Source organism: Rhea americana, unplaced genomic scaffold, assembly GCF_003343005.1.
Source record: "Rhea americana isolate MKP2758 unplaced genomic scaffold, rheAme1 scaffold_12, whole genome shotgun sequence".
NCBI lineage: Eukaryota > Metazoa > Chordata > Aves > Rheiformes > Rheidae > Rhea > Rhea americana.
This window is the reverse complement of record NW_028185261.1, coordinates 3,471,359-3,497,439: the sequence shown is the minus strand read 5'-3', so window position 1 is coordinate 3,497,439 and position 26,081 is coordinate 3,471,359. Positions and strand designations below refer to the sequence as shown.

General features: G+C 40.3%; 1 protein-coding gene across 2 annotated transcripts in view; it reads left to right on the top strand.

Annotated features, from left to right (window-relative positions):
- The window catches only part of ITPRID2 (ITPR interacting domain containing 2), a 78,152-nt gene extending 57,397 nt beyond the window's left edge, over nt 1-20,755 (top strand). For both annotated transcript variants that reach the window (XM_085321999.1, XM_085321990.1), the window contains exons 9-17: nt 1,853-1,944; nt 4,457-5,698; nt 8,126-8,206; nt 8,627-8,754; nt 9,797-9,947; nt 11,052-11,117; nt 12,370-12,783; nt 18,846-18,970; nt 19,542-20,755. In XM_085321999.1, coding sequence (XP_085178125.1) covers nt 1,853-1,944; nt 4,457-5,698; nt 8,126-8,206; nt 8,627-8,754; nt 9,797-9,947; nt 11,052-11,117; nt 12,370-12,783; nt 18,846-18,956 — 2,285 coding nt within the window. In that variant the 3' untranslated portion in view covers nt 18,957-18,970; nt 19,542-20,755. The remainder of the gene's footprint in view (nt 1-1,852; nt 1,945-4,456; nt 5,699-8,125; nt 8,207-8,626; nt 8,755-9,796; nt 9,948-11,051; nt 11,118-12,369; nt 12,784-18,845; nt 18,971-19,541) is intronic.
- Nucleotides 20,756-26,081: the final 5,326 nt, after the last annotated feature.

Sequence of the window (26,081 nt, the reverse complement as noted above, 5' to 3'; positions counted from 1 at the left end):
TCTCCCAGCAGAGCAAGAATTGATTTGGGGAGAGAATTTTTTTAGTTTGCCTGCCTCTTTGTGGCTGAGAAAGAAATACCGACTGAGAAGGAAGTAGAAGGACAAGTCAGTGTTTTTCACGAGCAGTAATAAACTTCATAATCGTGAAAAGAGATGTCAGGACACACAGTTGGTAAATTGCCTTTTCTGACCTATTTTAGAATTTCTCCCCTGTGGTAAGGCTTTCATGAGAGGTGCTTTTTCCTTTTAAACAAATACTCAGCAAATGGGGAAAGAGACAGGGAGGAGGCCAAAATATGTGATTATTCACTGCGAAGAAGCTGGGAGCTTCCCACCAGCCTCAGCTGCAATGCTAACCTGATGCTGGAACGCGCTCTCAAAGGTATTGATTGTACCGGGCACTTCACTTAAACTGGACAAGCTCTTATTATTTCCATTGTCTTTGGCAATTAGGTGGAGCTACCTGTGTGGAGGTAAAAAGTTGTTTATTATTGCAGGATATCGTGACTACCGTGATAACAGAACAGCAGCACGACTGGAAAGGCACTCACTAAAAGCTGCATAAAGTAGCTGATAAAAAAGTTTTAAAGGGCAATTTACCTGTTTGGTTGTTGATGAGCTTCTGGGCATAGGCAGGCTTTTATTTCTGCCTTAGTGAAATGTTCATCAAAATTAATGTTAAAAATTAGTTTTGAGTATCCACTAGTTTCAAAACAGTTTTCGTAGTGCATTCCAATGCATTGAGCTGTGAACTGGAATCAATTATATGATGACAGTTAAGAGGTTGAAGGAATGTAGGGAGAAAGCTGGCAGTAAGCTTCTATGAACACAGCAGCTCTTGGGCCTGGGGCAGGAGAAGACAGGGATGTGGAGGCTGCAGGCTGCAATAACCTCATCCCACATCCAGGCTCTCTGAGAACTGGAGATACCTCATGGTTGTTGCCTAAGCTGCCATCTGGCTAAGCAAAACGTTCGTGGTGCCCTAAGGTAAGCACCACACTTGGTAAGTGCCTCCGGTGTCCAGGAGAAAGCACTACACTGCCATGTAGAACACTACTGGAGAGCTCATTGAGATCTCTCTAAAAAGTACTTTGTGAGCTTAGTGCTTGTGCCAGAGGAAACCACTCCTGGGTAGCACTGAGTCTCTTTGGGCTGTTCTAACACTTTATCTAATGTAAGTAGAAAAGAACAAGCAGAAGGATCTTATCTGTAGTGCAGAGACTGAGCACTGGGAATGTGCCTTGGCGGACTGCCAGTTGATGTGTTAGAGCTGTTTTGTGTATTTGACCGCTAAGCCAGTGAAGGAGCGTCTGCAGCAGCTTTCAGAGTCTTGCCAGTCGCTTACAGAAGTCTGAGTGCGTTGCCACCTCTGCTAATGTAATTTTATTTCTCTGGATGGTGAAGGCTGGCAGGACACTAGTGGTCACCCATATCTGTGATTGGGACTGGTGGCAAGTCAGCACATGTCAGTAATGCAAAAGCAACTGTTTCTTTGACTCAGTATGAATTGACCTGCAGTTCAGTTGCGAAGGAAAACAGCACGGGTGGCAACATCAGCAGAACAGAGGTTTTTTCCTGCAACACAAGAAAGAAAAATAGGGAAGAAAGTTACTCTACTACTACTGCTGGAAACTTCACAAGTAGAGCTTTGCATAAGAAAAGGTTTTGTACTTTATATACTCAAAACAAGCAAGTTGTTTTTTCTGAATTGTTCAGTGAAGAATTCAAGAAAGAATTGTTATGTATGTTTGCTGCTTTGATGTAAAATGAAAGCATGTATTAAATGTAATTGGGTGTAAAAGATTGGGATTTGTAAACTAATTACAGCTGGGTTTTACTTTGTTTTAAATAGATCAGTTGTTACGGACTGCTAGTCAGCACTCTGATAGCAGTGGCTTCGCAGAAGATTCCTCCACAGACTGTTTTTCATTTAATCACCTTCAGGTAAGCTTCTCATATCATGGTTGAAATAATTACAAGTTATGTGGTATAGTTGGGGACAGGGAGGGAAGGAGGAATGTTGATGTTTGACTTCTGTCATGACTGTCATCTAAATTTAGTTTTATCAGTCTAGATCCTGGTAAAATTTTGCATTTTCAAAGTTCCTTGTAGATCTGGGTTAAAATTTTAAAGTCCTTCTAATGAGATAAGCTGAGTCTACTGAGGTCTGGAATAAGATTTAAATTCAGTATTTCCTGTTCAGTTTTTGGTGTATATCTTGTCATTGGCTAAGACTCCAGAATCAAGCCGTTCCTCTCATCATGCCAGTGAATGAAGAGGAAGATGAAAGAAATGAAAGAATGTGGCTTTTCTGCTGATCATTTAATTTCTTATATTGCTTTATTGCTTTTGCCTTTCCACTCAATTTTTTGCATATTTTTCTTCTGTTTTAGTTAGCTTTAGCCGCTGACAGAATATGAAAACAATTTTGTACTGACTTTGCTATGAATGTATACAAATGTTTAGTCAATCTTAAACTCCCATGTTCTTTCTTGTTCTAGTTACTTTGATGTTGGTCCTAGAATTTGCAGTGGTATTGACCAGATACCTCGTGCTTAGGGGATGATTTTGTTCCAGCCAGGTGCTTGGGTGTCTGGCCAGCACGTATATGTTTGCTCAATGTCATACCTAATTTTTTAGAAGTGTTTTCTCACCTCTCCTAAAATATTTACACAGTAGTATCGATGATTTGGTTGGCCTGCCAGACAGCTAGATAAAATTACTCTATGGGCTGGATCTTAGCCTCAAGGCCGTAAGTTGACTGTCTGTGATTTAAACTGTAGTCCAGAGGAATATAAAGAGGGAGGGGTCTGGATATCCCAGTAATTTCATTTCTTTGGCTTGCAACTGCTGAAGTTTTTTTTTTTTTTTTTTTTTTGTGTGTGTGTGTGCTACAGCATTGAGCTCTGCACACACACATTTGAAAAGCTGTGTGGCATTTACTGGAAAAGGTTTGCACCACTCCATCCATCCAAGTTCGCCTTTCTGTTTTGGCACCAGTATTCTGTGCTCTTCTGTTTAGTAGGATTTTTTTTTTTTTAACAGAGTACCAAAATGGAAGCCAAGACAGTGTTATACTTTGTCTCCCTTAAACATTAACTTAAACTTACCAAAAGCAAAACAGTGATTAGAGGAAATCATGAACATCATTTGATCGATGTTCTTTGTAATGTGCATAGCAGTCTTGGACGCTGGCTGTAATCTCTTCTAAACTGGGATCGTACTGAAGTTGATGGATGTGTTAGAAGAAGGAGTCTCAGATTAGAATTGTTCATTTCTGATCTTTAGATTGATGACAAAACCTGTTTTTAGTCTGCTTTGACAGATTCTTAAACAAATTCCTTGTCTTATTGGAAGACTAATGGAGTTTATCTGTGTTGGTCATAAAGCAATGAGATTTTTCTGTTTATACTTTTTTGAGTAGATGTATTAAGACTATATGAGACTTGTGGAGTTGCTTAGGCTCTCTTCTGCCACCTTCACTGTGTTATTTAGACCAAGTACTGAGCTGAATTTAGAAAATACAGATGAATGATTAGACTAGGGAAAACAAGAACTTGGCAGCTGATGAAGAACCTGTGAAAAGACGATGAAGGGGATGCAGAGGGTGGGTGTATATTGCTTCTTAAAAGTATGGTAAGTTAGTGCCATCTACTGTTAAATAATTGACTCTTGCAGACATAGCATTCCTTTAAAATGCAGAAGATAACTGAAAAACTAGAACCGTGTTTCTGCTCATCTCTGACAACCAAAATAAAGATTTCTAAGGCAGATTCAGACTTCGGTAGAAATAAGCAGCCTAATGTGAGATTTCCAATCTCAAATAATTCTGTGATGTAAAACAGGCTGACTGCACAGGCAGACAGTTTTCCCCATTCTTAGAATTGTCCTGTGACGACAGTTTCATTAGGATCAGTAATTCTTCTCGTTTCTTTGTTTACATTCCCTGATACTATCCTAGGCTTCAGTGCTGAATCTAAATCTTTAGGTATAGGATGTGCCATGTATTCCTTTGTCATCACTACCTAAAATACTAGCCTGTTGCTCTTTTTTCATTTTTCATTCTGTTAGCCTTTGAAGCTCCCTAGTGCTTGTCTTTTGCTTCTGATCTACTGCCACTTCTATCCTTCTGGCAATCAGGAGTTTAGAATTTACTGTCATTTACTGTCAAGTTGTATGGATTACTTGCCAGCTTTTCTTCTTTTTCTTTTCTTTTCTTTTTTTTTTTTCCCTCTCCACATTCTCCTTTTGGTTCCATACTTTGGTATGTTTCTAACTTATCTTGTACTGCGATTTCCTTGTTCCCTTTCATTGATTTCTCTTGAACACTAAATACATTTTGGATTATTCTTTCTACTCTATCACAATTCCCAATGAATGTGAACTGAGACTCTTTGCCTGCCTCCTGAGGTGGTAGTTGAATCTCTAGTATGTTCACAGCTCTTATTTTTCTCAGGTTCATGAGTCTTTGCAGGGCATGGGAAGTAGTGCAGACAGTTGTGACAGTGAGACAACGGTGACGTCGCATAGTGAGGAACAGAAGACACCAATAGCCAAGGAGCTTCTCTTTTTCAATAATTTTGAGGAGGAGGATGAAGATGAAGATGATGACGAGGAAGAAGAGGATGTTCTCTCTGAAATGGAGAGAGAAGAGGTAGAGGCATCTTCTGAGAACAGAGGAAAAGACAGTAAGAACATTCCTGAATATGAAACTGAACAAAAGCTAGAAAGGGAAAGCAAGTCATCTCATATATCAGAGACCGTTCAAGCAGAGGTCAGCTCCAAAGGAGAAGACATTTCCAATGAGCAAAAAGAATTAGAGCTACTGGAGGAAGGCAGTGATGAAAGTGATCTTGACAGAAGCAGTGCATTTGAATTTCCTCAGTACCAAACACACCATATCCTGAAGCCAGTAGAATCCCTTGAAGCTGATGGCTCATTGCCTTCCTCAGTGGACAGGGTCCGTGTGGCACTGCAGAGAGCCCAAATGAAGGTCATCAGCACATCTGATTCCAGAGCAGGACGCACTCCGCTTAAATCAAAAGATCTCCTCAGGAAGCAGAGGTGCTGGTTTGCTGAATCGGGCTATCCTCTAAGACGATCTCAGTCTCTCCCAACTGCATTACTGAATCCAGTGAAAGTAGTGTCCTCTGTGAATGTTCAATTAACTCCGGGAAAAGAGACTTTGTGCAGTCCTCCTTCTTTCACCTACAAGTACACCCCTGTGAAGGACAATGAGAACTTGACATCTGAGAAGGACAAATCAGAGGGTGAGCTGGCTGCCAGTCAGCCTGTGTGCAAATCCACACTGTTCATTGCTCCCTCATCCTCCAAAAAAGAAGTGTCCCAGAGCGGGCCTGGCAGACTACCCGAGGAGTCCCTTCACTCCAGGGTACAAAGCTGCCTGCTGCATACCCCAGCACACATGTCCCAGTCAGCATGTTCCCTCCACTCGCTCCACTCTGAGTGGCAGGACAGACCTCTCTGTGAACACATGAGGACACTGAGCACCCACAGCGTCCCAAGCATCTCCAGCTCTTCCTTTGGCGCTGCGCTTTCCCCTTTCGGCTGTCCCTTCTCTCCAAGGCATGCTGGATACTCCCATCGATCACATACCATCAATCCACCCTCCACTGTGGAAATGCAGCTGCGCAGAGTCCTCCATGATATCAGAAACTCTCTGCAAAATCTGTCTCAGGTAAGAAGAATCAAATGCAGAACAGCAGTGTGGGGCAAAGGGGTTTCTTACTGTATCAAAACAAAAGGTTAATCTGGCTTTACATATTCCGTAATATTCCTCTTGTGGTGCTGCAGATGGAGGGGTGAGGGGAAAAGGAGGGAAGGACATTTTTGTACAATTTTGATTTGCTGCTAATTTAGGAGCTTCTTTTTAAAGTGACAGATGATCATCTCTTCACTGCTCTACTATTTTTGACTTTTTCCCCCTCCTTGTTACAGTTAGTCCAGATTAATTTTTACTTTTATCGATATTCTTGGGTGGGAGGGAGAAGCAGTGTATACTTCATAGCTATTGTTTTAAGGTGATAGTCATTAACTTTAGATTTGAAACCACATATTGCCTTTGAAGATCCTTTAACCTCTCTTCTCTTTGACATACTTTCCATCCAAGTAATAGAAACTTTTTTCTTAATTGCAAGTCCCATGACTCCACTAGTGATATCAGTGATGATCTGTTGCATGTACATTTCTGGGCTGTTTCATGCCAGCCTTTTGCATGTTCAGCTCTGAAACTAGTCTGCGTGATCCTGAAGTCATCAGCCTCTTATTAAGAACTAGCTTTGTCAGAGTGTGTGAACATCTGTGGCCATCTTATTAGTCAGTGGAAAAATGCTTTAAAATGCAAGTGCTGGGATTTTTTTTGTTTGTTTGTTTTCAAATCAGTTTCTGCCACACTTTGCTCCTGATTCTAGTTGTCCCCCCTCCTTGGTTTCTGCATTGTTACTCCCTTAGATGACTGTCTGGTTTAGGAGCCTGCAAGCTGCTGCAGGTTGCTGTGTGGGCAGAGCAGTTGCAGGCTCTGCGTGTTCATATATAAACACATGAAGACAATATAGTTGTTCCAATGACAAGCATCTGCCTGCATGATGTTGCAGGAGGTAGGCCTTGGTGGATATTTTTTTCTTTCTGCCACATTGTTTTGTTTGTTTTGTCACTTGTCAAAGTTAGGGTCTAGTCCAGCCTAACTTTGGTTATGTCAGCTGGCCTTGCTTCTTGGAGCTAGCTTTGGTATCGTGACACAGCTCTGCAGTGGAAAACTGTGACAGCTTTTTTTCACTCTGAGGCAGTCATTGCTCAAGGTAAAGGACAGTGTACCTGGGAGCAAGCATTTGCAGAATTTACCCCTCTTTGTTAAATTCCCTAGTGTATACGATTTGCTGGCTTGTGATAGTAAGATTATAGTGCGCTACAGTATTTATATTCATACAGTATTATTCTTATCACACTTGCACCGTGCTAGCTAAACCCACTGAAGTAGAAACCTTTGTATGATGCTATGCTCATGCCAGTTTAATTAAGGAAAAATAGTATTGATGGAGATAATGGCAGTTCATATCCCCTTTGTCCTCCTTCAAACATAATTTATCTAGATCAGTTCTGTTTTGGGGGCTTGGTCCTTCTCACTATAGAGATTTGTATGGAAATGTCTTACTTTTAATATGCAGTTAGCTGCTGCTTTTTTTTTATGCAGTTGGGATAGTGCTTGACCTGCAACATACTCGGCTGCTATAGAAATAGTTGAGTCCTGTTTTTAGGAAGGAATAAAAAGGAGCAGATAAATTCCTAGTAGAACAAGGAACGGAGGAGGCTGGTAGAGGAAAAACAAAACTACTACTTGGTGTGATCGTGTTGGAGCAAAACTCCTCTAATTGAATGGACATGCTTCAAATTTTCTATGGCATGGCAATAGTCCTTTGAATTCTTTCAAAATTATATTGGACAAGCTACCTTTTTCATGTTTGAAAAGATAAATATTTTTGTTGTTTCCACTGTTCTTTGTTGTGCCGTGTCTCTACATGTAACAACCTCTGAATTTTATCTGGTTGCTCCACAAGTTGATGCAACATGGAAATCGAAGTTCTTCAATTGGCATGAAGAGGTCTTTGAATGTAGGCAGTATGAGATGAAAACCAGAATCACTACTGACCAAAAAAACCTAAAAACTGAGCAAAACCCCATAATGAATATGACTGTGATCATGATTTGAAAATGGGACACTGTTTAATTTGTTTAACACTGTTTTCCAAGTCGTTCTTTTTATCATTAGCTCAGACAATTGAGACTACTGCATTTTCAGGCATAAAATGCCTGTAACAAGAAAAAATTATCTTTTATTCCTGTTCACTGTGTCAGATGGGATTAATTTGTTTTCAACTTGATCATGCTAGCATCACAGAGCTTTGCACATGCTTCAGTTAAGAGATAACTGTCATTTTGTAAAGTTTCCTTTTCCTATTACAACGTATTGATAGTAGAAAACACAATGCCAGAATGCCAGGATGGTGTTTTAATAGGTCTGATATTGGAGTATCTGAGCATTTGAGAAGATGAGTCTGTAAAAGAGTTGTTTGGCATTCTCATTTCAAATGGTTTGCTTCTTTCCTAGTACCCGGTGATGAGAGGTCATGATCTTTCAGCCACTACTAGTTACGCTACTCGGAGATCATCCATTCTACCTCTCTATGAAGTAAGTGACCCTGTTCACACAGTGATTTTTGAGTCAAAACAAAGTATACAGTAACATCTCAAATGTGCCGCAGGCTGTGCTAACATGGGGCAATTCCCAAACTTTGCTCTGAAGAGATAACAGGTGACTCCATCCTAAAAATAACTGTAGTTCTGCACATCTAAAATGATTCCTTTTTACTTTCATGCAGCTGTTTGTATGATATGTCTAAAAATAAAGTGAATGAATGTGAAGCAAAAATGAATGAGTTTTCTTGAACTGCTGGGCTTCCAGCACACAACCTTAGTATACTGAAGTTGATACGGCTCTGCTTGACTCTGAGGGCACGTTTGAGCAAATGCAGTTACAGGGTCTGGACCTAAGTTAATTTTTTTGATTAAAGTTCTTGTTTGTTTGTTTGTTTGTTTGTTTGTTTTTAAGAATACTTTCCAGGAGCTACAAGTGGTGAGGCGAAATCTTAACCTATTCAGAACCCAGATGATGGATTTGGAATTGACTATGTTGCGTCAACAGACAACGGTTTATCAGCATATGACTGAAGAGGAAAGGTAAACCGGTCTTCTAAAAAGAGAGAGAAAATACTTGGTCACTTTAAGAAATGTGCTGCTGCTCCTTAAATTACATCAAAAAAATCTTTTAGTTTCAAATTTAAAAGGACTGGATCTGAGTTTTTGCGAAAAACTGTTTACCATCTTTACAACTCATCATTCCAGAGTTTATTTCCCTGTGTTCTAATGTTCTAATCCATATTTCCCATTAGTTGTTAGTTTTTTTTTCCCTCCACTTCTGTATTTTTTTTTTTATGTAACTGATTTTACAGCTGAGGGTTTTACTGACCTTTACAATGGAATACCCATTTAAAAATATTTTAAAGATTTCAGTTTTAAGTTTTTTTTCCCCAATCTATAAAGATTGATGTAAAAAGTGAACAGTGTAGCATTGAGATGCTTTTTCAACCCACAGATTCCACTCAGCAAGTTACAAATAGCATTCATTATTCTGGCTCTGTGTGTCTGTGTTCCTTGTGAGTTGCAGCAAGGGCCCCATGCAGCTGACCAGGAACAATTTTCAAAATTGCTTATTTATTTACTTTACATCATTGAATCAGCTCTTAAGTAACTCACTTTAAAAGTAAATACATTAGAAATTAGTTGGCCTTCTTTGATAATGGTGTCCTTACCAAATTGTAGCTGCTACTGTTTGGCAGTTAGAACCATGCAAGCAAAGTATTACATGATTACTGTGTTCTTAAATGATTTTTTTTTGTTACTGTTTTTAATTGGATTTGCTTATGTCTGCTTGCATATATTTAAATGTTTAAAGTTAAATTTTATGGAGCATATTCTGTATTACACCCTGTTGCATAGTTTTTTCTCCCTGAATTTATTTATATTTTCTCTACACTCTGTTTCTATTAGTTTAGGAAGACCTTTCTATCTAGGGATTTCAGCTATTTTTTCATGAAAGAGGTATTTTGTGTTCCAATTTGAATTTTCTTGTGTGGAGTACTTTATTCACAGGACTGCCCTTCTTAGAATGCAAGTTAGTGCAGTGAATGCCGTTGTTCTTTTTATTATGAATTTTGTGTAGATATGAAGCTGATCAACTACAGAGCCTGAGAAAATCTGTCCGCATGGAGCTACAGGAGTTAGAAATACAGTTAGAAGAACGTCTGCTTGCTTTGGAAGATCAGCTGAGAAGTCTGCATATGTCTTCACCTTACAGACCTCAGACACATATGGTAGGTGTCACTTCTGCAACTTTATATATATAGTTAGTGTAAGATTAAAAACTTACAACAGTTATCATCTCACTGGAGGTTTTATCTGGGGAATCTGATGATGTATTGACATTATTACACCTGTATTGTCAGGGGTTGTATCTTACTGTTTCCTGTTTCATGTTGGGGAAAAGGAGAGAGGACAGAGGGAGTTTGTTTAAAATCTATTAATATGTATGTAACAAATTTTGGGGGTTTTCAGGTGTCCAGTTTCAGTGCCACCTTCTTTCTCTCCTCTTTACAACCATGAAATCTCACAGACTTGGTAGGTAGTGCTTGTGTTGTGTCTGAAATCCTTGGGGAATGGTGATAGTCCTTCTAGAGTTTACCTATACTGATTTCCTTGCTTGTGAAAGAAGGGCAGAAGAATGAGAAATGCAGTCTTTCTGTCCCAAGAAACAGGATGTATTACCATTTCAGCTCTGCCTATCCATGGAACAAAAGATGGGAAGATCCTGTTGTCTCTGCTGGTTGCTGTACTACTCTTGAGGTTTCTTTCTTTGGTGTTTAACGGCTGTTCAGATGGCCGTACGGCTCACTGCTAAACAGGAGAAGCTTTGTTCAGAAAGACACTCCCATAGAAGCACAAGAGGAGGGGAAAAGACGCTTTCTCCTCTTCTTTGCTTAGCAGAAGACTGTTCCTGTTTTTCTTCTGCAGCTCTGCCACGACACAAACAAAAGCAGCACAGACCTTTGTGGGTTTCATTTCTCTTTCTTAGCCAATCCTCTTCTGTAGAAGCAGCACAGGCCACATCTTCCTCTTCAACATTTTGTCATGGAGAAAAAAATGAAACTCAAGAACAGGAAAGTATGGTATTACTTTGATCTCAAGCCAAACTTGTGTTCTTTGAACCATATAAATATCTTTATATTTGTAAATCCTTTTATAGAAGAGGGCCAGCTTTAAAAGTGACTGAAATAAACTTTCTCTGACCAGCTTTGCTTCCTGGGTCCAAGTTTCTGCTTTACAGAAGGTTGTCTGTGACACTGCACATTTATATACTAACTTCTGACAGCTGTGAAAAATAAATAATCCTAAATGCTTTAACTTTTATTTTTTTTCAGGGTATGTATGGCAGCAGAAGTACTGATAATTTGTCATGCCCATCTCCATTGAATGTCATTGAACCAGTAAGTAGTTGTACGTTTTATAGTAGAAAGAGAACTAAGGAAGGCATTCTTAAGAGAGGTTGCAAGAGATTCATTTGACAGTCCTGCAAATACTTAACTTACTTGGGTAGCTCCGTTGAGAAAACTGCCCTTACTCTTAAGCAAAGTTAATCATTAGTGTGAGTAGCTGTAAAGACTCTTTTGTTTTTAAGAGGAAAATGTAGAAGTGAAATGCTGTTTGCATTTAGTTGGTTTAATGACTACATGATGAGTTCTGTACCAGCAATGTGCCCTTGTGACCGGGAAGGCCAATGGTGTCCTGACGTGCATTAGGAAGAGTGTTGCCAGCAGGTCAAGGGAGGTGATCCTGCCACTCTGCTCAGCCCTCGTGAGGCCTCACCTTGAGTACTGTGTCCAGTCCTGGGCTCCCCAGTATAAGAGAGACATGGAGCTACTGGAGAGAGTCCAGCGTAGGGCTACGGAGATGATCAGAGGGCTGGAGCACTTGCCCTGTGAGGAACGGCTGCGAGAGCTGGGCCTCTTCAGCCTGGGGGGAGAGAAGACTGAGGGGGGATCTGATCAATGTGTACAAGTACCTGAAGGGAGGGTGTCAGGGGGACGGGGCCAAGCTCTTTTCAGTTGTCTCATGTGACAGGACAAGAGGCAGTGGGCAGAAACTGAACCACAGGCAGTTCAGCCTGACCGTGAGGGGGAATTTCTTCCCTGTGAGAGGGACAGAGCACTGGAGCAGGTTGCCCAGAGAGGTTGTGGAGTCTTCTTCTCTGGAGATCTTCAAGGCCCGCCTGGATGCAACCCTGTCTACCATGCTCTAGGTGACCCTGAAGAGCAGGGAGGTTGGACTAGACGATCTCCAGAGGTCACTTCCAACCTTACCCATTCTGTGATCTTACCTTTCTGTGAACATTATGCTAGGAGTCCTGTTGACTGCAGAAAAAAGTGAACTAGCTCAAATTGTTTTAGCAAAGAAAAACAAATCAAGCCTTTATGTTTGTCGATGGTTCGGAGAAGATGCATGTGTATTGCAAAAGTCAGTGGCTTGGGGAGCTGCCACAGTTCTTATTTGCTTTGGCTTTCAGAAAAGCCCATTCTTTTTATGATTCTTTTTTGTTGCAGTTGTGAAGGCAGAGCATATATTTATTTTATATCTGTGTTTGTTAGATGGAGGGAATGAGTAAGTGATGGAATAAATAAGAAGACACAGTTGTGTCTTTTTTCATGCTTATTCAGGGTGGTTTCATTTTTGAATCCTTAGGTCTCTGAACTTATTCGAGAACAGTCATTTCTGAAGTCTGAATTGGGTTTAGGACTGGGAGATCTTGGACTGGAAACTTTGCCAGCAGAAGGTTCAGAATCTGTATTCTCCCATGGAAACTCTGATTCTTCTTCAGTGTGCTCCAGTCATGCAAGTCGGAAAGCTGGTGTTGGATCCTCTGACCTAACGGGAAAGTCTAAGAGTCAAAGCAAAAAGTTATACCGAGCTTCTGTTGCCTTAACACCAACTCCCCCGGTGAGACCGGGTGCTGGACAGCAAGTAGAAAGCTCCGAGGAGCTTGCAGACTCTAAGCCAGAGGTGGAACACAAACTTGAAAAAGTCCCACTAGTGCCTTCAGTTGATGAAATCCACAAAAGCGTGGAGCAGGAGGAGCTACAGCAAGTCATACGAGAGGTGAGGAGAGAGGGGCTGGGTTCTAGGACGTTCAAGCAACGTTTACTGAAGTTTAAAGATAGACTATCTGTAACTCTGCCACTGGAGTTTTCTTTCTTCCCTTCCAAGCCAAAACTCTGTACTATTACTGTCCTGGTTTAAAGGCTCAGGGCTTGCAGTGAGAGTGTTTTTGTCACTAGATGGTCAAGCCACAATTGTATTCGTGTGCAAAACAACTGAGATTTTTTTTCGGTGATAGTGGTTAGCTCATAAATGAATAGCTAGTTACTACTGTAAGTCTGGGTGAGAAGAATTTGCAGTCTCTACTACTGGCTGACCAGCAGCATTTCAGATTCCCAAGTGGAAATTTACGTATCGTGGTTGCAGACTGAAATGCCATTTTGGAGTTAAGTTGATTGAGGAAATATTGTTTCTAAAAACAATTCTGTAGTAAATGTTAAAAATACTTCCACAGTCCCTCTTCTAAAACCACTAACAGCTCTTAAGAGTATGAATAAAGCAAACTGAGGTCAGATGAGAAGTTATTTCAGACATTAAGACTAATGATTTTGGACTAATTTTACTGGCTGTCAATGAAAGTGAAAGGTACTTTGACGTTACTCCTGTAGGCCAGGTTAAAAAACAGGACTAAAACTGCATGTGTGTGTGGGTGTGTTGTGTCTGTCTTTTTTTGGTTAGTGGCACAATACGAAGAGAAGAACTGGAGATTGGGTACTCTTGGTTTTTATTCCCTTTCCTTACTGACTGGACCTTTAGCCTTTATTTAGTATGTCCCTTGAGACTTGGGTATGGCTCAGCCATAAGCCACTGTAAAGACCAGCAGAGTCACTATGCTCAGGAATGCATGACAGGGCAGACTGAAACTCTTAAGGCACCATCCAGTTCTGCTTACTTTGAAGCTTTGAACGAAGTAGTTTTGTCTTTGATACAGGTGAGTGGCATGCCACTCATCTCACAATAAAATAGGAGCTACCATCCTAGAGAGATCTTTTGCCCTTTCTTCATCCCTTTTCTTCCAGTACAGAAAGAGGTAGTGGACCATAAGGTATCCCTTGCTCGTTGTGTGACCACAAGACTTTGCTGTGTCTATGTCTCTGCAAAGTGGAGATGCTTTCTTGACTGCTTTACTGCGGGGTTTGCTCTGTGTAGTCACTTAACATTTGCACAGTGAGATCTCTAAAGCAGTAGGTTACTTTAGATGAAAGCACTCCTTAGTAATGCTCTGCTGCTGCATAAACAATCAGGCCTATGGTGCAAAGAGTAGCGCCTAGCCACAAGCATTAACGTTGAGTGAACTGCTGGTGTTGAAATGGGATACAGTTTGGCAGCGAGGTGACATGGACACTATCCTGTAATAAGCTTCACTGATGCTGAGTAGTACCTTGCCCCATCAGTAGTCCCATTAGAGTCAGTGGGATCATCTGTGGAAAGCGGCGCTGCCCTGTGGAAGGAAGGGTTCTGCAGCCAGCTCTTACTGAGGTGCCACTGGGCCGACAACCTTGTTGCTGTGCTCAGCACTAAGAACTGAACACCTTCTTGCCATCACTGATTTTTACAATGCAGTTTGTGATGCTGCAGTGTAAACCTTTACTTTGAATCCGAATAAATGAATGTGGCAGAGTGACAAGCAGCCACCCTTTTGATTTCTTGCCTCCTTCCCCCTGCAGTCTTCCCCAAAGTAGCTAGAATAAAGTTGGAAAGAGCCCTGAGAAGGGCCTTGATTTGGGAGATGTCATAAAATGTGCCTAGACATCCCAGACTTTTTTCTGTTTCTGGACCATTTGCTTCCCTTTTATTCCTTCTTATAAAGAGAAGCTTCCTTGCCTAATGCTCAGAGAATATTTGCACATGAGATTTCTCACGCCTTGTACTTTGCTGTTGATTCTGAAGTAAAACCAGGATATTGCATTTGTATTATGTCCAGCCCTTCTATAAAAGCCTGCATTTCAGAGGAGTGGTTTGTGGTGGAGTGCTGTCAAGTAGAAACTGAGACAGGATGGAGAGAGCTGTAATTCAAATGTACTGTAACAGCAGCAGAGGCAATAAGGGGAACTGGAGTCAAAGTACAGAGGTATTTCAGTCGGTATTTTTTCTGAGGTTATTCCTATGTGAAAATTCCTCTTTATTAATTGATAGCAAATAAAGATCTGTACTCTTTGCATAGAGAATGTTCTTTGGATTGTGTGGTGCTGAGTACATTATAACTCTAAAAGAATCTGCCCTGAACTGGGAGACTAGCATTCAAATATGAAAAGTCAGCAAAGAAATGACAGAGCCTGACTTTCTTCATAAATGTTTGAGCACACAGAGAGATTGTCCCTCGGTTTGACTTTGCTGGCAGCCAGTTTCAGATCAATTCTGAGGAGTTTTGAGTGTCAGAGTGAAGATGCATTGGGTAGAAGCATATGGTGTTTCTTGCAGAGTCTGCCTATGCTGTTAAATACTGTACAGGAAAATCTTTTGTATTTAGAAGAGCTAAAACATACCATAAGTTGAAATGTGTCATTTTTAAGTCGCGTTATTGTTAACAAATGAATTCCAGTTTTGTTGTCAAAAGAAAGAAATGTTAGTATGCATACTTGATATATGCATGCACGAATGTTAAACCATTACTTATTCCTCCCATTCTCTGTAGCTGCATGACCTCATGTTGAAGAAAGAAAAGTTAGGCAGTGTTTCAGAGTTTGCCTGGGTGGACTGTAATGTATGTGAGCTTTGACCTGTGACTATTTAATGGCTTAAAAGAAAAAAAAAAAAAAAAAAAAGAACACCCAAAAGATGTTGATGCTAGTTTTTAGTGTTAATGGACTTACTCCCACGGAAGAGGCTACAACAATGTAAAATGATAAATTCATTAACAGTGGCCCACTTGTTTTGATGAAAACATAGTCTGGTCTCTGCTGGAATAGCACATGAAATGCTTATTACTTGACTTGTAGGTCCCAGTATTGCTAGGAGTGTAACCAGGCACCTCATTGGGTTCTTCTGCAGTTCAGAAGATGCCATATTTTAAAAGCTTTCTATTTAAGAGTAATGTGGCTTTTGGTTTTGCTCACGATTCTGCATGGTAAATGACATTCAGTGAAGTTGTATTTTAAAGAAATAGATAGATGCCAACGGGATTTCATGTATTTTAAGATGCTGTAATGAGGCTGTATGAGACTGATGGATGATTTGATAGAGAATCTTCCCCTTTTCATTTTCAGTTCAAATCTACATTGACTCAACATTGATCAAGAAAATGTTAGCATCTGCTGGTTGCTCGTACTTCCCTTGCAGAGGCCATTGGGCTTCTTATCTTGCAAAGCGTAGGCATAAAAACTTGACACTTACTGCTATGAAGAAATGGCCCAGGAAGAAAAGATAATCTTTAATTCTGTGTACAAAAAGGTACCTTAGGTCAGGAGTATGAGGAATATGAAAAGACTTATGCTTCTGTTCCATCACTACCTGAAGGGCACATTCCTCCAGTATTGCAAGTTTGGGACACTTCGCTGTCAAGGAGTTCACAATATTATCTTGCTGCTAAATAATGGTAACATTTTTCATAGGGAGGAACATTACTGGTTTACTGTAGTAAAATTAGCTATGGATGTGCTGCTGTATTAATACAGTGTTAATTATTGGTGTGGAATTAATACCACAGATAAGTGGGTCCTCTTCCCTTTCAAATGATCAAATTTTCATTCAGCTTCTGAAGGTCCTGGGGGGCTGTTCGTTGTCTGCTTTGTCTCTAGCACTGCCAGAGCCTTGGCAGAGCACTGTGCCCTGTGCGGAGGGAATGGAAGGTGCACCTTGCCCTAAATCGTTTGCAATCAGAAAGACAAATATTGGCAATTGTCATGAGACAGAGGAGATTGAGTCACCCCAGGAATCGATACCTCCCTCACCGGGCAGGAGTGACCTTGATGAGTTTGTTGCAGGCAGAACAAAGCGAGGAAGCCGGGGCCCTGGAAGGAAGCAACAGAGGGTGGCCTTGCTGTTGTCTCAGGGAGAAAGGTGAGATGTAGAGGCCTAAAATGACTTGCCAAGGTCGAGCGAGAAGTGGCTAGAAGAACTGAGAACAGTGCAGGAACTACTTCGCTTCTAGTCTGTGCCTCATCACAAGACCGTGTCATACTAGACCGTTTACTTTGCTAATTCGGGAAGCTTTTGTCAGTTTACTGTGGAAAGTAATGTTTGTTTTTTATCTATCCTGTTAGAGAAGGGCACAGTGCATATTTTGTAGTGAACTCAGAGCCCCAACCCGTGTGTGAGAAGAGTTGAGGGAAGAGAATGACAGTAACCTGCCAGATAGCCAGTGGACTGTATGATTCTAGCAAAACTGATGCTCCTTGCTGTCCTCCCTTGAATTTTCTTGGTGTATTTCCATGTTTCTAAATCCAGAAGGTATTGATTCAATTAACAGTACCCTCAAGCTTTGTATTCATGTGTGTACATCTGCATAGAGGTCTTCAGAATTTGTGACTGTCGGTAAAACAGATTTTGTTACGTGCTGTCTTTTTTTTGTCAGTTAACCAACATACAGTCCAAGTGAGAACTTACTTCTGAATGATACTGTATTCTCTGAGTTTCTTCTTGATGCAAAATAATAATGAAATGAGGAACTCTGCCACTAATGGTTTAGAGATTGAATTGCTTGCCAGTGAGGACAAGGGGATAAATAACCTGTTGCTAATTCGGCTGCCGCCCTTCTGACGTTGTTGCTTAATCCTTTTGACGCACCAGGAAGAGGGGAGCTCCTCTTGGAAGGTGTACAAGAATAATTGAAAGATGCTGATAGTGACATGATGAGAGGGCTGTGCAAACATGGCAAGGCCTTTGGGAAGGCCAGGTTTGAGTAAATGTTATTCCCTTAGTAATAGTGAGGCATTAGAACACGAAGGGATTTATTCCTGGCAAATTTGGGATTAGAAATTTGAGGTTTTTTTTCTGTTATCAGATCTCATGTTCATTACAGCGACTTAACCACTGAAAAGCTGTTTGTGAAATGACACTATGGACAGTGGTGTGATTTTTTTTTTTCTAGTCTAAGAAATTTTGTCCTTTTCACATGAAAAAGAAAACTTTAACTGGGATGATTAATGTTACTGACCCTGAATGACAGGCCTTGAGTCTTAATGGCCTGCATTTGTTCACCATGGCCCTTCTCCCTTATCCTTAAAACCACATCTGACTCGTTAATACTTGCTTAAGTGAAGATCATTCAAAAAATGAGTTGGCACTGAAGATTTCTTGAAGTTGCGAGCAGTTCATACTGTTTTTCCTGTGTCATGGTTGTCTCCTCCTTCCAGCATAATATGCTACTGCAGACTACTTTTTCCCTGTTTTTACTTTCTTTTCTTAGAATCATAGAATCTTTTATTTTATTATAGCCTTCAGTGATCTCTTCTTTCTTTGTGCTGCACTTAGTCACAGTTAGATGCCTGCTAGTAATAGCTCCTCTTTTTGTTTATGTAAAATGTAATGGGTAAATACTTTGTCATGATGAAAAATAGTCTTTGCTGGCATAGATAATATCCTGGTGGCCAGATGATGTGAACAATTGGAAGTTCTGTGTTTGTCTTTGCTGCCAAAAGTGTATATATATGAAAACAGCTCCTATTCAAAGACTTGGACTTCTCCTACAGCATAATGAATTTGTGAGGTGTAAATAGTTCTTGCGTTCCCTTTGCAGAGATTGCTATTAATGATACAGAATGGTGTATTTTTGGTGCATATTTCCTGATACGCTATTTTTACAACTTTACATAGTTGAAATATTTTTTTAACATAAAACCAGTAATCCTGAGTGTGAAATACAGATACAAGCACCATCTGGAAAAATCAGGCTACTTCAGTCTGCAACTGTATGATTTGTAAGAACTTCGATATTGCTTTAAAACTATTTTTCCAAGAGAAACCCTTATTTTTTTTCCATTTACATTTTTAGAATGTTGACTTTCTGGTGTTGTATGTTTTCATATGCTGCTAATGTCAAACATGTCTGCAATACCATTCAGTTTTTTCCTTTTCGTTATATAACTCTCTGTGACCTTAAAACTCTGTCTAATCCCTTTCAGATCAAGGAATCTATTGTTGGTGAAATACGACGAGAAATAGTAAGTGGATTGTTAGCAGCTGTATCATCCCCAAGCACATCAGCAACTGCAAAACAAGATTCACAGCCATGAAATGGATACTGCAGGTAATTTTTGTGAATCTGCCAGAACAAGTCAGTGGTTCACCAAAGTGGGCTTTTTTGTTATTACTTTTATTATATGGAATATTTTAGCTAGCTGAAGTCTTGCTTTGATTTTATTTTTCCCTTGAAGTATGAATGATCATAACTGAATGACAGAGTGACAGAGCACTAGAACAGGTTGCCCAGAGAGGCTGTGGAGTCTCCTCCTCTGGAGATGCTCAGCATCCGCCTGGATGCGACACTGTGCAACATACTCTAGGTGACCCTGCTTGAGCAGAGAGGTTGGACTAAATGATCTCCAGAGGTCCCTTCCAACCTCAACCATTCTGTGGTTCTGTGAAGTTTCACTTACAGCCTGGCCCTTCTTACTGTCAAGTTTTATGTAGTGGTCCTTGATTTTGCTTCAGTAACCTCCATGATGATTCCTTATGTGAATGGATTATGGCTAGAAGATGTCTGAAGTTTGCCTGCCTTAGATACGGATATTAGCAAAATATATTTTTAAGCACTTGACAGCAAGCAGACTTCCAGAAATCTAATTTTGATATTCATCTTGCTCTTTCTTTTCTGTAAGGTTGGATGTAGTCCGAAATGCTGTGGAATTCTGCTTTGGGCGGCATACACTGGTGAAAGTGTCAAGTTATTCTTGCTTCAGGAGATGTTAAAGCTGCTGAGATAGGCTACTGTATTTAGTGCTTGGTTCTATGATGCATACTTTTCCTTGAGTTCATATATAAAGCCTTAGACACTTTAACTAGTTTATTACTTTCCGCAAATCATCAACAAAACTGTGGCTATCTGAAAGGTTTTGTATTTATTTGTATGTCCCTGTTGTAAATTTTTATGTAGCTAATTTCTTTATTTAGTGATGCATCATGAAACTTGAAGATTTCCAGACTTAAACAATTTATAAAAACACACACACATTCAGCCTAGCTTTTTTAAAAAACAGACAAAAACACTGACCTCTGTGAGGTATTTATTGTGCAATAACTGATCCACTTTGAGAGCTTGAAACAACCAATAATTGTTTCTACTGCTGTTACTTAGTGCCACTTCAAAAGAAGGAAAAATCCTGTTGTAAAAGTTGCTCTTAATTCTTGGGGAGGTTACTATTAGCAGAGTGGTAGAATGACATGAGGTTACTTAAAACTACTTAAAGTTCTGACACTGAAAGCCTTATCTTTGTGTAGAAGACTACTTTTAACTAATTTTATTTGCTTCCTTACTGTTTGTTTGCCCATCCTTCTGTGGAAAAATGCCTTATTTTAAGCATTGTTTTTGTCTTTGATTGCTTCTCAGTCATACCAAGTTCTCTTTTCTGCTTTATATTAACAGAATACAATCAAAGTACTGATACTCTGAAAGCAATTAGGATGTATAACTTGGCATGGATGAGAGTGACCTTGCTTGTATTATTGGGAGAATGGAAAAATATCTTTTTCTTCCCCTTCCTTCACTGATTCTATTTTCAGTTAGCCTAGTGAACATGTGTTTGTTCCGATGGAGAAAATTGGAAGTCATTGGAGGTTTTATGTGGTCAAGTAGACATTTAGCAGATATGTAATATCCCATCTGACTGTGCTTGGAACTCTTTTTTTCTCCTTTGCCATTTCCAGCTACTAAGACTTTATACTTTGTCAAGGTCTTTAATCAGAAATTGTTTTGAATATAACAATATTACATGAAAAGGTTTATCTAAAAGATTTTAATTGTGTAATTGTGTTAGGAAGTCACACACAAGGGCTGATTTCTTAAAAAATCTATTAAACCAATAAAATATTTATTTTGCCTATAATCTTTGTCAGTGTTTTTCTACATTTCACCATGCACATTTTACTTTTGAGCAAAATAAATAACACAGATTGGATGAAACACTATGCGGAATGGACAATGGCGTGAAAGCCCAGGTTTTGGGTTTCAGAAGGTTTTCAGATATTCAGTGGAGTCTATGTGCTTCAGAAAAGTGTGATATAAATTGAGAGAACTGTTGACATTTTAAAACCAAACTGTTAAAGTTGCTGGCTCCTGTTTCAGCTCTCAAGAATTTGCTTGGCCCTGACCTCTCCTTAGAATTGTCCCTGTGAGTAGAGCCAGAGCTTTCTTGAAAGTCTCATCCTACATGTTTGAAAGTTTAAAATATAAACTCCAACAGCATTTATGCATGTGATTATATGAGGTTGTAAGCTGCAGTAGGTTTCTGCTTTCTTTTGCAGCTTGCCTGAGTATAGTTCCATTCCAAAATGCCTCCTGAAGCATATCCAGCCAGAGCAGAGTGCTTGCAGCCTTCATTTGCAAATGCAGACAACCAAAACTCACTCAAGTAACTGGAGCAGCAGATGCTCCTCTTTTCCCCCATCCAGAGTAATAAGCATATTCTAATATTAATGTAAATCCCGTACCCATGTGCTTCTCAAAACAGTATTCCAAGAAAGGTGACGACTCCAGCTTTTATGGAGCAGTGGGGAGGAAACCACATCTGGAGCCAGCGACCACTGCGAGCAGAGGCTGGCAGCAGGATCCCTCTGCTGTGGCAGCCTGGCCACTCTGCTTTGGCCAGGTGAGTCACTCGCATCTAGGGAAATCCCAGAGTGCCTCAGGTAGTGTAGCTCAGAGCTTTGACACAGAGGCTGATGTTTAATGTGTCCTGAGAAATGAATATAGCTAAATTTTTCATTCAGCTGGTGGAAGGCAGATTAGTGTGGTTCTGACACAATTTAAAATGGAGACATTTCACTAAAAACTATTCTGAAGCTAGTGAATACATGCGCACTTTTTTTTTTTTTTTTTTTTTTTTTTAGATCCTAATAGAAACAGTGCTCTTTTTAAAGACATCCAGCTAATATTGAGTGACGTATTTCTAGATACAGGCATATATCTGTAAACTTCTTTTTAAAAAAAAAAAAAAAAAGCTGCTGTCATATAAACTGAACTGGTGTCAATCTCTATTGACACTACTTCTTGTGCCTTAGGAACAGCTGTCATTATCATTGGATACATGCCTGACCTGGGTGGCTTGCCCTTTTAGTAATGTCAGTTCAGCCGTAATGATTTTCTGGGTAAGGATGCTATTTCTCTTGTTAATGTTTCTTTAAAAACTAATGTCATCTTTTCTGCCTGCCTGCAATTTGATAAGAATTGTATGTTGATTGAAATGGTTATTAGTGGCAAACAAACATTGCTCAATCAAATTTACTGTGAATAAAGCCAGTAGATCTTGTTGGATGCTTTTCCAAACTTCACCATGATAGTGGTCTTGGTGTTTGCCAACTGGCTTCAAGAACATAAAGCCAAGGGTTATATGCTGGAAAAAATAGAAGAACTGTTCTCTGTGGGTACAGGGCAGCTGTTGATAGCATAACAAATAGACTAATCTTTAGCCTGCTGCAAAGCAGCAAGTAGCTCCTTTAAGGCAGAGGTTTGGGGGTCTGATTCTTGAAAGGATTACCTCTTTTTTTTATTAGTTAAGTAAAAGCATATTTCTAGGCCTCATTACTGCAGCAAAAAGCTACAAAAATGGTCCCTGCTTAAAAGATGTGGTAGCATTCAGGCAATCAAAGGAAAGGGCCGGGAAGGCAGGAGCTGTTCTGTGCATCTCTTGGGCAGCACTGCAGTCCTGGGAGTGAGCTGCTGTGGCCCGCTGCATTGCAGAGCGCAGCGTGCGTGTGTGTGTGCAAGACCAGAAATGGAGAGGACCAAGAGGGACCACTCACGCTACTGTGCAGCCTAGGGCTGCGTGAGTAAGCCTGAGAGGAGACTTCTGCTCCTGGTTGTCTGTGCTATTCTGGTTGGAGAAAGGCCTTGAGGTGTCCCTGTCCCTCCTGATGAAACGAAGGGCTCTTGTAGCGCTCGGTCACTTTGCTGGATGCAGCTTTCACAGAGGTTCTTCTGCTTTCTCTCAAAATGCATGGTATGCAAGCACTAACATCTGGGCAGTCTGCTGTTGTAAGGCACGAGATGTCTAAGAATATGATCTATCTCCTGTATTTCCTAAGGACTTGTTTGCTCGTTGCTGTCTTATTTAAGGAGAGAAGTTAAAGCCTTTTTGATACTGTGCAGGCATTGATGTTCACCAGTGGTGTTAGACTAAATCTTGTGAAGCGGCATTTATACTTTTGAGTTCTATGTATTGCTGAGCAAATGGCTTATATGTAAAATATAGCATGGGTTAGAACATTTTCATTCAATTATATTGTATTTGAATCCATTTCAGTGAAATTGCCCCCAAGAAAGTACTGGTTAGAGAGTGCAAGAGCCCAACTTGAAAGCTGGAGTTATTCAAGCCATAGCCAGCAGTGTAAAACAAAACTGTGTCTGAATTACTGGAAAGTTTCTGTGTTTTGGAGGAGCATTTTTCTATAGGCATCAAAAAAATCAGAATCTTGGATGATGTGCTAAAATGGAGTAACTGTTTGCTGGATGGCTTCAGTCAAATACAGCACTTTCTTCTGAACATGGTAATATCAAAAATATATGATCCGATTCTCAAGGGAAACAGGAAGTTCATATGACCAGCTTGGTCTAATGCAAATTTACTTTGATATTTAAGATGTGGTTATAATCCTTTATATTCATACCATGGAATAAAACTTAAAAAAACTTGTCGCAATAAGTGAAATGACGAGTTTTTTTAAAAGACACACTCTCCTGATAATTCAAAATAGCTTGTATATCATGCAGTTCTGCATAGATGTTTCCTTAGTGATGGGGAGTACAATAGACAGAAACATCTTTTTTTGGCAGAATAAGAGGGGCAGCCTGTACAGTGGTTAAGTAATTGAATTATAGTAATGAGGTGACAGTATGATGAAAAGTAAGAATTGTCTGAATGGGTGAGTAGCTGTTCTGCTTGCTTTGAAGTTTTTGGTACAGCTACCTAATTCTGTCGGTATTTCTAAGTTAGTGAGGACTTACATAATTATGTGAGGTTTCTCATTATTTTCTAAAAATGTTACTGTTTTACGTTAGCTGCTGGCTACAATTCTTTAGGGAGTTTAACAGTCAAGTTTTGAAAAGAAAGTATCTACACAAGTATTTGTTTTGTGTGTTTGACTAACTTTTGTTTTCAAAGAATAAGGACAGAGGAATGTCCTGTCTTAAAGATTAAATAATGCTTAGGCTAAAGCTGCTCTTAAAAACAGTTTTTAAAAATGTATTCAGAAGTATTGTTGTTCTTTCTGCAGGAAAACTCGTGTCTAGGCATGTTTTCACACTGGTGCGAACAATGGAAATAATCTTAGCAATGAGATTGAAATGGCTGGAGTTCTGTTGCAGTTAGTAATATAAAGCTGGCCACGACAGATTAAACCAAAGGTCCAAGCAGTTCGGTGTTTTGACTCCCATAGTGGCCAATAGCAAATGGTACTGCTTGGAAAGAACGTAACTCAAAGGAAGCGTGACGACTGTCTGTCTGCTCTTCCAGCTTTCAGCAGCCTGCGGCTCCAGGATTTCCTGAGCCAAAGGTGGTATCCTTGATGAATTTCTTTTTCAAGAATGTCTAATTGCTTTTCTAACTTGGGCAAAATTTTGGCTCTCGCAGCATCCTGTGGCAATGAATTCTGCAATTTAAGCACAGCCTGTATGAAAAAAGTTCTTTTGTTTTGAACCAATTCCTTGGTAATCTAACTTGACACTATCTAGCTGTTGTTGTCAGGATTGCACCTTGATGGCCCTGAACGGCCTCGGCTGGGCTGCCACGCACCTCCAGGAGCCCTGTTTCAGCTCAGCCCAGGGCCTTCAGTCACTGCCCAAGCTGTGTAGCTGGAGGTGTGCCTGTGCCTCGCTCCAGTCTTGGCTCCTGGAGGGACCGTGGACCTAGGCAGTAAGAAACCAGTCTTTGGCCAGTCATCTGGAGAGACCATGCCTTAGCCTCATCTCCAGCCGCGTATCTGACCTCCTGGTGGGAGGCCCTGGTGGACCCTGGTTCTGTCTTGGTCCCCTGTGCCTGTCTGGGGCTGTCGCTGTCACCAGTCCTGGCTCTGCCACGACGTTCAGGCACGGTGGGTCTGTGCCTCGCCAGTGAGGGCTTGGCCCCTGCCGGGGCCACCCATGGCTCCTGGCTCACCCCTCCTTGCCCAGCAGCCTGGCTCTGCTGCTCCTTGATGCTTGCGTACAGAATAGCAAGTAGTTGTCCCCAAACCCCTTCTCCAGGTCACAAAACCGCGGCTATCGCCCTTCGGTTGTGCCTTTTCCCCAGCTGAACAGGGACGGTTGATGCAGTTACTCCCTCGTGGAAACTGTTTGGAGACTTTGATGGTTACTGTGACTTGCCTAGGTCTAATCTGTCCTCTGAGATGGAGGAGGAGGAAATAGAGGAATTGAAATCTTAAGTCTCCAACTTACAAGTCAGAATTTTAAAAATACTTTAGTAACATGGCAGCATTCACTTGTTGTCTGAGTTTTCTAACGCAGACTCTGAAACTGTAAAAGTTAATTTGTTGTTGAACTTCCCTGTGTTCTATATTTTGATTTTAAAAAATTAACAGACACTCAATTTTATATTTCAATAGTTTAATTCTGTGTTGCAATCAGTCATTTTTTGCATTAAAGATTTAATATGAAAAGATAATTTCATTCTGAAGTTCATGTAAACTGCCAACAGCAGTTTCTGTTTATTGAAAAATATATTAGATTTACCCTGTTCTTGATAAAGAACAGAATTCTAATATGACTTCCTGCTGGAATCCATCTATAAAACTAAGTTGCCAGAATTTTAGTCTTTCCACTGTTGAGCTGTAGCCCATACTAGACGTGGATCTTTTGACTGTCTAACCCGGTTATGTCCCATTAATCCAGCTCATTTTGTATGTTTTGGATTTGCTCGTTCCATGGATAACAGTAGACAGCACCTACTAGCAAATGTTTGTGTATTACCTGGGAGTCTGGAGAGCTGTTGATCCTAGAGGAAAACTTAAACAGTGTCTGTAAATTAATGCAACTTTAAAGCTTGTTATGATTGCAGTTTTACTGCTAAGCAGTAATTATTTCTTCCAAAGAGATTTTATAAATAGAAGTAGCTATATTTTTTCTCCTTATCTGGACTTTATAAGTCCATCTGTATAGTTAACATGTAAACTTGTCCAAACCCTGGTGTTTGCTGGACAAGTACTGGTGA